Source organism: Cydia pomonella, chromosome 20 (genome assembly GCF_033807575.1).
Source record: "Cydia pomonella isolate Wapato2018A chromosome 20, ilCydPomo1, whole genome shotgun sequence".
NCBI lineage: Eukaryota > Metazoa > Arthropoda > Insecta > Lepidoptera > Tortricidae > Cydia > Cydia pomonella.
Window position 1 is genome coordinate 917,681 of NC_084722.1, and position 13,626 is coordinate 931,306.

Below are 13,626 nucleotides of genomic sequence, written 5' to 3' on the forward strand. Positions count from 1 at the left end.
TTAAAAAAATACCAAATATCATTTACAGCTTGATTTGGTTTCACATTTTGTTTTCAAAACTTAGATTTTAACATATGAAGTACTTATACAAATAGCCTTAAATGTAACTAGCGCCCCGCCCCGTCTTCGGACGGGTTACACAAAACCTTAACAAATTATACACCTAAACCTTCCTCAAGAATAACTTTATTGATAGGTGAAACCACATAACAATCCGTTCAGTAGTTTTTGAGTTTATCGCGAACATACAGATATACAGACGCGGCGGGGGACTTTGTTTTAGAATAGTGATAAAAAAAAACATTGTTTTACATTATTTTAAGTCGTTGTAAGCCGAATCCACAATGCGCACAAATGTAGTATTTAGTAGAAGCATAGAATAGCCTGGTGGTTCACATAATGTACAATCGGGGTTCCGATTCTAACTTATTCAATATTTTACTATTTTAGCATAGTTTGCGAAAGCTTCTGTCTCTATCGCACGTTAAGCGATGCCTATAATTGGACAGAGAGAAGCGATCTTGATCAAGCTTTTCGAAGCATGATTTTAAGAAATAATTGCACATTTAAAAAAAAGATTCTTTTTTCTTTGTTCACTTCAATTTCATGTTAGTAAGAGGATGTGAATTATGGATCTGATCTGTAATTGTGAAAAGTGAGGTTATTGGTTGTAGAAATATCACTTTTGACACTGACAGATTAGATCCATAACTAATCTAGATCTAATTCTCATCCTCTTATTAAAATTAGAATACGCCTTTTTTATTAAATGTACAATTATTTTTAATATTTCTTACAAGTTAGAATGAAACATATATAATAAGCATCAGAAACATTGAATACAAATTTTAAATCTTTCATACTTTTGGTAATACATAGACTCATAGTCATCATATAATATTAATAAATAAACAAATAATAAATAAATATTATACGACATTATTACACAAATTGACTAAGTCCCACAGTAAGCTCAATAAGGCTTGTATTGAGGGTACTTAGACAACGATATATATAATATATAAATATTTATAAATACTTAAATACATAGAAAACACCCATGACTCAGGAACAAACATCCATGATCATCACACGAATAAATGCCCTTACCAGGATTTGAACCCGGGACCATCAGCTTCGTAGGCAGGGTCACTTCCCACTAGGCCAAACCGGTCGTCAAAATATTGCGTCTATGTTTCACCAAATAGCTATTCTCAGGTATTTATTCTTCCAAAAATATTTATATTTTGGACCGTCTATGGCATGGCTATATTGCGTGACAAATATAAAGGTTTTTATTACATTTTTGTACCTAGCGACACTTGCAGCATCCCACTAACCCGGGGTTAACCGGTTAAACCTTCAACCCAGTATCAAATTGCACTGGTAACTCTGTTAACTCCAGGTTTAACCGGTTAACCGGGTTTATGGGATGGTGCACTTTAACATTTTTTCCCAATGCGAGGATCCTGTGCCAACATTTTTAGCATCAGACCAAGCTAAGTTGGCAGCGATTTTGATAGCCCAACCTGTGCAAGTGTTAAGTCAACATCATATGTTCATAGAAGTTTGACGTTTTAAATAACACTTGCACTGTCTCGGCTGTTAAACCGCTGCCAACATATCTTGGTCTGACTCTTAGCAATTATTTTTTTTGGAAATTTGAGCCCTTACACTTTATTGAGGAATTGTTATTTTCTTTTTGAGTATACCTATGTTTTTGAGAATTGACATTGACATAGACCGAGCTAAGTTGGCAGTGATTGATAGCCTGTGGCTATGCAAGTGTTAAGTAAACGTTATAATTTCATAAAAATAACACTTGCACAGTGCTATAAAAATTGCTGCTAACTTAGCTTGGTCTAATTCAATTTAAATTTGATATTTCGGTTTAAATTTTGATGCAATTAGAACCCTTATATTTTCAAGTCACTAAGCTTTCTACACTACTAGCGAGTGAAAAAATACTCTTTTATTGGTATACTAGATGAGGTATGATTTTGGATGTAGTTCAATGCCATATAACCTAACCACCAACTGCTAAACTTCACAACCTATGTACAATTGGACTGCAGTCCTTCAAAGCGACAAAGTAATCACAAATTAATAATATCCACTTAACACGATTTCCCACGTAACACTGATCCCCGCAACTTTTCGATTTTTTCACAGGCAATACCATTGACATGTATATCTAAGGACGGGCCTTATGGGCACTAAGAATGGCGCTAGTTCAGTGGTGTCACTCTCGAATTCGAGCCAACCGTGCAGTCTAATGGAACTGGCTCAACCAATCGTGCGTGGTGCGAACTCATCGCGTTGCGGCGTGAGACTGCACGATTGGCTCGAATTCGTGTGCGTGACACCGCTGTACTGGCCCCATTCTTATTGTCCGTAAGACCGTCGGGTCTTAGATATAATATATGGCAATGGGCAATACGCATTTCCACTTAAACGCGGGTTTTTGACGTAACCCCTTGCGTTTCGTTCAATGTATTCTTTTTTCTCTATTTACCCACATTAACCTTTATTTCTGCGAATAATCTGTCGAGAATGATCATTTATGACGCTTAGAAAAACTACAGCTATAGACAAAACATGAGATTACTTAAAAAAAAAAAAAAAAAAAATTCCCGGTAAATTGGAATGATCGCCGATAAATGCTCATCAAATGCTAATTTCTCAATAAATACTATGTTAATTTTGTTAATCAACCGGGTCCGTTTTAGTCTTGAATAAAAAACTTTAAAAAACGTAATTTCTAACTAAAAACTTATTTTAAAATCGTTTTTTAAAACTAATTATATTGGGCGACGATTATCGTATACTTAGAACTAAAATAAAATCTCTGTTGAATAATTTTCTACTTGAAAATAAAGTATTAACGTAAGGCGTGATTACACCAGTGTGCAGCACTGTGCGGCACAAGCATCTTCAGTACAAAAATGCTTGTGCCACACTGTTCCACACACTGGTTGAATCCCGCCTTTACGCCCGTCTTGGATTTGAACGTTTATAACAAAACCATACACCTGCAACATATGTCAGAGTCGCAAAGCATCATGGGACAAGGCAAGGATATTATAAGCAGGCCTCGGAGTATTTTTAGCACGGTAAGACTAAGGAGAGCTATGGAGTCTTTGTTAACATTAAAATTAAATTCATACTCATACTCATCCTCATTAATTAAGTTCGTCCGAATCGTTTTATAAATACTTAGACTACTTATATGTAATTAATTCTGTTTACATATATTTAATTAAATGTTATATTATAAAAAAGTAATAATATGTATATGTGTATGTTAATATTATTATATTACCCATATTGCAGTGTCATCGCTCCAATATTTTATTTAAGTACTTAACGTACCTACATACTATAATTACTGTTAAGATAAGGAACTATACGTTGTCACTGGCCGCTTTAGATAATGCACTTAATGACATCATATGTCATGTATCAACATATTAAGACGTATGATTTGTTACTTCAATATATTCATTTAAGGCAAATTTCGGAATAAATTGCTGATTTCATTATGACGGATCCACAAATATCTGAAATTTTGCACTGGATTGAACCGTACAAAGATCTTATTTACGATCACGAAAAATGTGTAGTAATGTGTGTGTCTTGTGACGTACATCTCACGCAATTAAGACACACTTTTATATTAAAGCATGTCAACAGCATTCTACACAATACAAAATCTCGCCAACGTTCTTCGTTTATACAGCGCTGGATAGAACCCTATGAAGAGTTAGAGTATAATACCGATCAAGCAGTTATATACTGCACTGTGTGTGAAAGTTCTATAACTAGATTGAAAAAGGACAACGTTCTGAAACATGTTAATTCTGACAAGCACCAAAAGAAATGTGGAGCTATAAGCGACTTCTATATTGATCTCTGCTTGTTCCTGGTTACCTGCAACATTCCTTGGAACAGACTTAATCATCCCGAATTCCGAAAATTCATGGAAAAATATTGCTGCCCAATAACGAATAAAAGACTTCCACACGAATCAACTTTGAGAAAATTTTATCTCCAAAAAATTTACAACCCAGTTATGGACAAAATAAGGAACTCATTTAAAGATTGTTACCTGTGGCTTTCCGTGGACGAAACAGTAGATGTTATTGGTAATTGCGTTGTCAATGTTATAGTAAAGTCATTACAAGGATCCTCGTGTCGACCCTTCTTACTATCATGTAAGGTATTAGAAAAAGTCAATGGAAACTCGATCGCTGAAGTGGTAGAAAATAGTCTTATGTTTTTGTGGCAAGGTAATTTCGAAGGTAACATTGGCAAATTTTTAATATTTTGCACGGACAGCGCTGCATATATGCTTCTCGCAGACAAAATTTTAAAACGGAAATTTATCAACATGAAACATGTTACTTGTTTAGCGCATGCCCTAAATCGTGTTGCTGAACAAATAAGATCAGAACATGAAGGAGTCAACGCCTTAATATCAAATGTAAAAAAGATATTTCTGAAATCGCCACAGAGAACACGAATATTTAAGACGATGGCCCCTGATGTGCCCCTACCGCCGCGGCCTGTAATAACCAGATGGGGGACATGGTTGAATGCTGCATTTTACTACGCGGATCATTATGAGCAAATAAAAAGTATTATTTTTGAATTTTCAAGAAAAGAAGCCATCTCTATAGCAAACGCCCAAACCGCATTGATGGATATGAACATGCCAAATGAGCTTAGTTTTATTAAAGACAATTATCAGGTTATTGTTGAATCTATTACAAAATTACAGTGTACAAATATTCCATTAAAGCAAGCGTTTCAAGTAATAGACGACATTACACAATTTTTTACATGTTTCGGCCCTGACACGATTAGAGATAAATTTGTAAAAGTTCTCCAAAGGAACCCAGATATTAATGAAATACGAACGATGGCAAGCTCACAACAATTTGAGGAAGTTCTAAAACATGCTACTTTAACTTCAGTCGATGTGGAAAGATCTTTTTCGTGTCATAAGTGGATTTTTGACCAACATAGAACATGTTTCACTCCAGAGAACATGGAAAAAGTCTCAATTATTTACACATTTTACAACTGGACTGATGAAATAAACAACGTACACGTACCATGTGAAGATTTTGAAGAACTCATTCCTATAGCTACGTGTTCTATGGATATTGATTGTTAATTCTATGGGGTTGTTTACCTTCATATTATTTGTTACTCGTCAATGAAGATGGTGGTGTATTTTTTATAGCTATTATTTATTTTATGAACTAAATTAATGAGGATGAGTATGAGTATGAACTTAATTTTAATGTTAACAAAGACTCCATAGCTCTCCTTAGTCTTACCGTGCTAAAAAAACTCCGAGGCCTGATTATAAGCTTTTAACGCCTGTCTAATATGCTCAAAAGATATTATTTTAAGATGTATATGCTATAAAATGTCACAGTGCGCCACTGACATAGGTTCCATGCAAGTATTTCACTTGTCGAAAATCTATAATGGTGTTTTTGTTCGTATAATACGTTTTGACGTACAAGATGGGGTTTACTGGATCTTGCCATATTTCATTTAACCTAAAATTAAAATTAGCACCATCTTTTGTCGCTATTTGTGAATCAACCCGCGTAACGTTATATAAGACCATATTATTTAACACCAGAACTCACCTAGAGATATAAATAAAGAATGCCACTGTCCAAAAGATGACATTTTCATTTTTTGCTTTCCGCACAGACTCTAGTAGAACATTTAAGGCAAGGTTTGTTCTGGTGCTTTAATGGTTTAAAAAAAAGTACAATCTAACGTTAATATAACTCTAATGCCTCTTAACTTTAATCTGTTAAGTTATATCTACAGGATTATTTAAAATGTCTTTAGTTAAAATTTGTCATTATTTTTTTTTCAAAGATAAACTACAACTATTGTAGCTTGAATTGTGTTAGGTTAAAAAAATGATTTCCCACTCCAAGCCGAAATAGCTCCAGATTATCTCACAGAAATCAGTTATAGTGATGACCAATTCATAATAAAAAGTGGTGTAAATACCCTAACATATTGACACATTCTCACACAATGCACCACATAAAAGAGTGTTAAAAGAGAAAAATAGGTCATCCTAATATAAAGTTTACACAATATTCGGCTCCATACGAACCAGTGTCTATCAAGAAGCCTTACTTCTTTCAATAAACTATGATGTTACTTTTATGTTAGTGTAAATTTACTACATTTTAAGTGTAAAGACGAACACTAATTAGACGACATTAGAAAATTGTCAAAAACACTACAATATCTAAACATTACTGATATAACTAATACACATAAAAGATATGGATAGATAAGTATAACTGATAGCCTACGCTATATTCGATAAATAGAAAAGATATATCATATACATAACAGGCGTGAGCTTTGAATTATAGCTACTATGCCAGGCCGTTCAAAAACCTTCGAAATCGTCTTCCAAATACACTCTAATTATTGCCAAAACGGAACTTTTTCTATCACTTGACATGAACCATCACAACCCTTCTCCGGCATTCAGTCTTTATTTGTCACTGAGCTCACTATCCTGAGACTCCTGTCATTGGAACTGGGAAGTAGAAGTGGACCTCCGGCATCCTATCGACACAGGAGCTGGGATCCTGGAGGCTCCGTTCCTTGGATCCTTCCTTGGTGCAGCTAACTGCCTTGTACTAGTCGACCTCTCCAGTTTCCCGTCAGACATTACCCACGCTGAAGTGAAATCAGCGTAATCAGAGTCTTTAGAGCTTGTCCTAGATAAGGAATCTTCTCCTTTTGAATACGTTCTGATAATCTCCTTCATCTTTTCCAAAACTGCAGCATCGTCTTTAGCAGTTTCTGTAGACCTTAAGATGTGTTCAAGTAAAGGACTTAGAGGCTTTTGATTCGGTGGAGAGCGGAGAGTAACGCTGCTAGCTCTAAGCGGGGAATTTCTCTTGAATGCTTCATTCTGAGGAGCGGCTTTAGGCCTTGCTTTGGGAGATTTGTTAGGATTATCGAAAGTATCAGCGCCAATAGTCGGTCTGGCTTTAGACTTGGCTTGATTAGGAGCAGTGCGTCCACTCCAAGTGTTTCTGGCTGTTGGTGGTAACTTTGGAGTAAGTTTAGGTGAAGTCTGTACATTGGTTGTGTGTTTAGGGCTTGGGGTGTTGCCACGGCTGGGTGTTCTGGCGCGGACGGGTGAATGTGGGATCCTGCTGGGGGGTCGGCTGCGGAGCGTTTTCTTGGGTTCGACTTCTCTGCTGGCTCGAAGGCTCATGCTTGGTGAGTTATTGCTTTCTACGACGACAATGCGCTCAGGGCTGGTCCTGTTGGACTTGTCTTCGATGGATGAGGGTTTCTTGCCTCCGTAGAAGGTGTCAGCGTATCCGGTCTTGCGGAGGCCGGTGTTCAGGCTGACGTAGTCGTCGACACGGTCGCGATCCATGTGACAGCCGTCGTCTTGGTCGAGACGCTCTGAAATGAGAAGAGATAATGAGTTAGATTTTGTTGACATGCTGCGAGTTGAACAGACACATAGGCTGGGAATAATTCGTTGTATCAAGAAAAGAATTTAGGGCTGGTTGGACCAGGGTAATAATGTCATCGTAGTTCGTTAAAATTTCCTTGTATGAAAGGTGGTCATGGAAAGACAGCTGCTGCTGTCATACTCGTACGAGTATTTAACGTTAAACAGCGTGGTACAACTTGTCCTTTAACGATATATGCTATGCTCACGAGGGATTGATCAATTGATCATACGAATATGTGTGTTTGAGATAGGCAAATGTTGACCACTGGGTTTGATTTTGGAATAATTTTCTAGTCCTCTTATTGGCGAAGCATAATACAGATTTTATAAGCAGGATCAGACTGTCACAGTACACAGATTATAAAAGGTTACACAATTAAATTAGGACATTATTAGTTCGTTGACCTCTGTGTTTTGGCAAACAATCGTGTGACGTGTAAATATTAATTCATTAGCGGGGTCACTGAGCTGGTTTAGCTGTGAATAACTTTAATTGCTTCCACACATTGTTTTAGATGAGTGATTGTATTATGCCTGTATTTTGATTTCACGTGTTTCTGGGTGACTAGTTATTAGAAATGGGATCAATATTTTTTAGTATACGTATAATGTCAGGACGAGTTTTATTTTTAATCGGAACCCTAAAGTAAGAAGATATGCTAAACCCGGATAAAGACTATTACTAAGACTTCGCTGCCCTTCTGTCTGTTTGCCTGTCCGTCTGTCACCAGGCTGTATCTCATAAACCGTGATAGTTACACAGTTGAAATTTTCACAGATGATGTATTTCTGTTCCCGCTATAACATCAAATACTAAAAAGTGCGGAACCCTCGGTGGGCGAGTCCGACTCGCACTGCCGGTTTTTTAACTACCTAACTAAACTTTTAGGTATATATTTAGGTATACCTAAGTGTCTTTAATGGCTCACTTTAAATAACTATGAAATGAATGTATAATGAAAAAACCGGACAAGTGCGAGTCGGACTCGCGCACGAAGGGTTCAGTACCATTATTTATGAATACGGCAAAAAAATTATGTTTGTTGTATGAAAGTCCCCTTAAATATTTATTTTATTCTGTTTTTAGTATTATAGCGGCAACAGAAATACATCATCTGTGAAAATTTCAACTGTCTAGCTACCACGGCTCATGAGATACAACCTGGTGACAGCCGGACGGACGGACGGATTTTTACACATTATTAACTAATACAAACGGGACATAATCGTGTATTAAGTTTTAAATTTACCTCCAACGTTTCGAGAACGGCGTTGTCCCCGTGTTCTCGGAGAAGACTGGCTATAGTTGACATCAAAATTTCTAGCCGCGCGAGTTTTTCGAACTACCCGCACTTGTTGTTGAACATTTTCTCGCCATCCTCGAAACATCGGAGGTAAATTTAAAACTTAATACGGGATTAAGTCCCGTTTTTATTTGTAGTTAAAAATGCATCTATTCAATAAGAATTACGTTTCGAAGTGTAAAAACTAGAAAGGAATAACAAGGGTATTTATTATGTATTTGTACATAGATGTTAAAACATCTAGGGTCAAATTTCTTTTCGTTGTGTCAGGCCACTATATCACGCTTGTATAAGATTTGTGACCTCTATCAAATAAATTAAAAAGTAGAGTGCTATATGTAGCATGTCTTTCTAGATGTCGATTATAAATATACGTGACAAAGAAAAACATCTCAATCAAAAAGCTACACTCCGTCATAAATATATTTTACAGTACATATGGGGCTACTTTATAGCACTAGTGCGAGAAGTAGCATATTATGTTACTGTGTCGAACATTTAAAGGGCCATATCTTATACCTTTAAACGAGCAATTCTTGTATATATATTTCTGTGATCTCGGAAACGGCTCTAACGATTTCGCTGAAATTTGGTATATGGGGGTTTTTGGGGGTATACAATCGATCTAGATTAGTCTTATGTTTGGGAAAACGCGTGTTTTCGAGTTTTCGTGCGTTTTTCTTTCGACGCAGAATATGGTCGCTAATTTCGTATTGCCGGCCACTGTCCGTCTGGTCCAGCGGGTGAAGACGCGGACGGCTAGAAACGAGTGTCACGGGTTCGAATCTCGCCCGGTGATTAACTTTTGTTTTTTTTTTATATGTTCAAGTTTATATTTTTACATTTTTTAATTTTTATTGTTTTAGACAAGTTTAAATTAGTAAAAAAATGTAGTTAAGATTATCACCTATAGACCACCATATTACAATAAATAATTATAACCGAGCAAAGCTCGGTCGCCCAGGTACTGTACTGTAAAACGTTGTACGATACATGTGCGAATAGATAATTCGCCACTCGTTTCGAATTTCCTATTTTTCGCACTTGTATCGTAATGTACTATTGGGAACAATAAGTTCCAGTTCCAGTAATAAACAAAACAACGAAAATAATTTTTCTGCCCTCCGTAAGGCGCCTTCGGCTCGAATAACAATTTTACACGCGGCAGCGTCACGCAATTTCCTACTTTTCCTCCCTTGGGACACAAATAACTATTGACCCTCATACTCACACTTCTTATTTTTAAATATTACATGAATATATAGGGAGCGTGCATGAACTGTAGGAGGCAGCACAGGAGCCGTCAGATTTTTGGCGCGAGGCGTAAATGTGATGTTGATTGTTCCGATGTAGCCCACAAGATGGCAGAACCTACTATGCACAAGAAAACACGTGACGTGTAAGTGTACATGTTTATGGTTCCGGTTCAGGCCACAAGATGGCAGACCCTCCAACGCGCACGGTCCCTATAACATTCCTAATGATGTGTCATGTCTCTTGTCAATTCGAATCCATGTCATGTCAAAGAAGCACGAATAATAAAATGATTCCCGGACTATTGCAATATTATAAACATCGACTAATTGATCCTCAAGCCATACCTCAAATATAAATATGTATTGCTTCAAGTACAAAGTACTTCAACGAGGCACCTTGAAACACTCGAATCAACAAATCGTTATTACAATTCAACTCGACACGAATGAAAATAATATTTGCATGCCCTTAATAAGGTCGTTGACTCACCTATTTAAAATACTCTCACGTTCTGACCATATGAGAGCCCTTTACATATTTAACATTAGAATACAAACCATTTTAAACCCTACTTTGTAGTTGATAAGAACTCCTTTCCAGTTGCTACAGCAAAATTTGCAAGTTGAAAACACAAAGTTCTAAAATCAGTCTTTAAACTCCATTTCAACCAATTTTCAACCCTGTCTCTTATAACAAAAGATATACAATGCAGTTGTATAAGTGTACATCTAAGTTGGTATAGCAAAGTGCACTTCAAACGGTGCGATTTTCTTTTTGTGTGTCGCATTGTGCGCTTGTTTTCTATGCCGTGAGAGCTAAGACAAACATCATTAGGTTGCAAAATGAGTTGGAATGTTTCGTACACATGTTTTTGAGTATACCACTTTTGGATTGTTTCAATGTTGAATTTTATCATACCTATCAAATATTTTAGAATGCCTTCATTGCCTACCGTACCTATTTTATAATTTTTTTTTTCTTGTTTGAGTTAAAAAAATATTAACCGTTATTCTACGTATTTAAGTATTTAATATATATCATACACTGCATATGGATGCAGTGACTGGCCGCATGTTTCTATGAGCCCCTACATGCGCCCTTACAGGCACGTCACGAATACCCTGCTGTAACGCCTCGGTCGCCGAATCATGTGCCATACTAGCGGTGATCGCCTTCCAAGCCGTTAGAGACTTTGTGCACTGGATGGGGGGACTGTCCTGTTTAACCGCATAGAGACGGCCCCTTCGCTGGGTTTAGCCCGCGGATCGACGCGGTTTACCGGGGTGTGGCCGCTGTGTGCATGACAGCTGCTTGGAGCCACCAGTGAAGAGATTTATGGAGTATTTACAGCCCAGTCAGAAGACAGTATCTACTTTGGTAGATCGATCAGTGTACTAACTGTTCCCACTGCAAAAAACCCCACATACACCCCATACATCGTAGCGGACCTCCGCTCCACTGGTAACTTGGGTTAGGGGACGAGAGAGTGGGTCTGTGTGCGCGCAAATGCTTACCCACTTTAATATATTCACGCGCTGATGACTCCTGGCATGAATTACTGGATAATGAGTGCAGTCCTACGGCGATGGAGACTGGTGGTGGGGATTGAACTGGTGAGTTTAATCTTTAGCTGGTTCTCTGCACGTAGGCGGTTGGGCGGTGATGGTCGCTCCGTGACTCAAGTGAGACGAGAGGACTGGTTCGGCAGCTCGCCTAATGACAAAGCAGCCCTATTTAGGGATCGCACTGCTTTCCCCAATCCGGGGAAGGGCCTAGAAAAGGTGGCCTAAACAAAGCTCGTCTCTTTTTATCCCAGCCGGCTAACCGCGGTCGACTGGTCACCAATGTTTAGCGGTCGAAAGAAAATAAACAAAATTAATAAATATTTCAATATTGCTGCTTGGAATGTAAGAACCTTACTAGATAACGTAAATAACCAATGTCCTGAAAGAAAAACTGCACTCATAGCACGCGAATTATCCAGATACAACATCGATATTGCTGCGATCAGCGAGACTCACCTAGCAGATAGCGGGGAGCTCTGTGAGGACTTGGGCGGCTATACCTACTACTGGATAGGCAAGCCTGCAAATGAACGAGCTGCCAGTGGAGTCGGATTTGCGATTAGGAACAGCATCGCCCGAACGCTACTAGAGCCTCCTAAAGGCATCAACGATAGGCTCATGACATTACGACTCCACTTGACACCCAGGAAGTATTTGCATCTTGTAAGCGTTTATGCCCCCACCATGACAGCATCTGATGATGATAAACTCGCGTTCAGTGAAGGTTTGCGTGCAGTTTTGCAGAATATTCCGCCCTGCGACAAACTGATTTTGCTTGGGGACTTTAATGCGCGTGTTGGTACTGAACACATTGCCTGGAGGGACGTGCTAGGAAAACATGGGGTGGGAAAGTGCAACTCCAATGGTGCTGCTCTACTCACTCTGTGTTCGGAATTTAATCTAAGCATAACGAATACCTTCTTCAGGCAACCGGATAAGTATAAAACATCTTGGATGCATCCACGCTCTGGGCACTGGCATCTCCTTGACTACATTATTGTTCGCAAACGTGACATAAGCGACGTACTCATCACAAGGGCAATGCGCGGTGCTCAGGGCTGGACCGACCATCGACTCATAAGGTCCAAGATGAGGCTGAAGTACAAGCCGCCGCGCAGAGCAAATCATAAGATCCCGTCACTTTTAGATTCTGCAAAGCTTCTTTACGATGAAGAAATACGGCACAAGCTAGACGTTGAGTTCGATGCAGCGATGTCCCATACCGTCAACGCTCCTTCAGTTGATGTCAGATGGAGCACTTACGCGCAGACTCTTTATGATATCTCATTGCAGACTTTAGGTAGGCCGCAAAAGAAAAACCAAGACTGGTTCGATGAATCTGATGCGGACATACGGCAGCTAGTAGAAAGATCTCGGCGCGTCTTAAGGGGTGTCGTCGATGTGGGACAGCGTAGCATCATCCAGCAGGAACTAAAGGCGAAGATTCGGGAGATGAAAAATAACTGGTGGCAGAGGAAAGCGAAGGAATTGCAGTGGTTGGCAGACACCAGCCAAACTGCAAAGTTCTTCGAAGGTCTGAAATCCGTATATGGACCTCGTCGTACGAAAACTGCCCCAGTTTACTCACGTGATAAAACAATGAAACTAACAGATCCCGAGGAGGTCCTCCTTAGGTGGGCTGAGCACTTCAATGATGTCCTAAATCCCGGTAGCCAAGGAGTAGATCTATCCTATGTAAGCTCGCTTGAGAACCTGCCAATTGTATCAAACTTAGATGACCCGCCGTCCTTCACAGAATTTATTGCTGCACTGCACCGTCTGAAGAACGGTAAGTCACCGGGGTCTGACAGCCTACCATCTGAAATATTCAAGTATGGAGGACCCAGCATCACATCAAGGTTATTTGACCTCATAAATTACATTTGGGATGTCGAGGTTATACCACAAGACTGGAAGGATGCGAATATCACCAAGCTTTATAAAGGAAAGGGAGATCTCTCAGATT

General features: G+C 38.7%; 1 protein-coding gene across 1 annotated transcript in view; it reads right to left on the reverse strand.

The window, feature by feature from the left end:
* Positions 1 to 5,630: 5,630 nt before the first annotated feature.
* The window catches only part of LOC133529077 (GAS2-like protein pickled eggs), a 143,453-nt gene continuing 135,457 nt past the window's right edge, over positions 5,631 to 13,626 (reverse strand). The window contains exon 5 of the mRNA XM_061866694.1: positions 5,631 to 7,479. Within this exon, the coding sequence (XP_061722678.1) occupies positions 6,584 to 7,479 (896 nt within the window). The 3' untranslated portion in view covers positions 5,631 to 6,583. The remainder of the gene's footprint in view (positions 7,480 to 13,626) is intronic.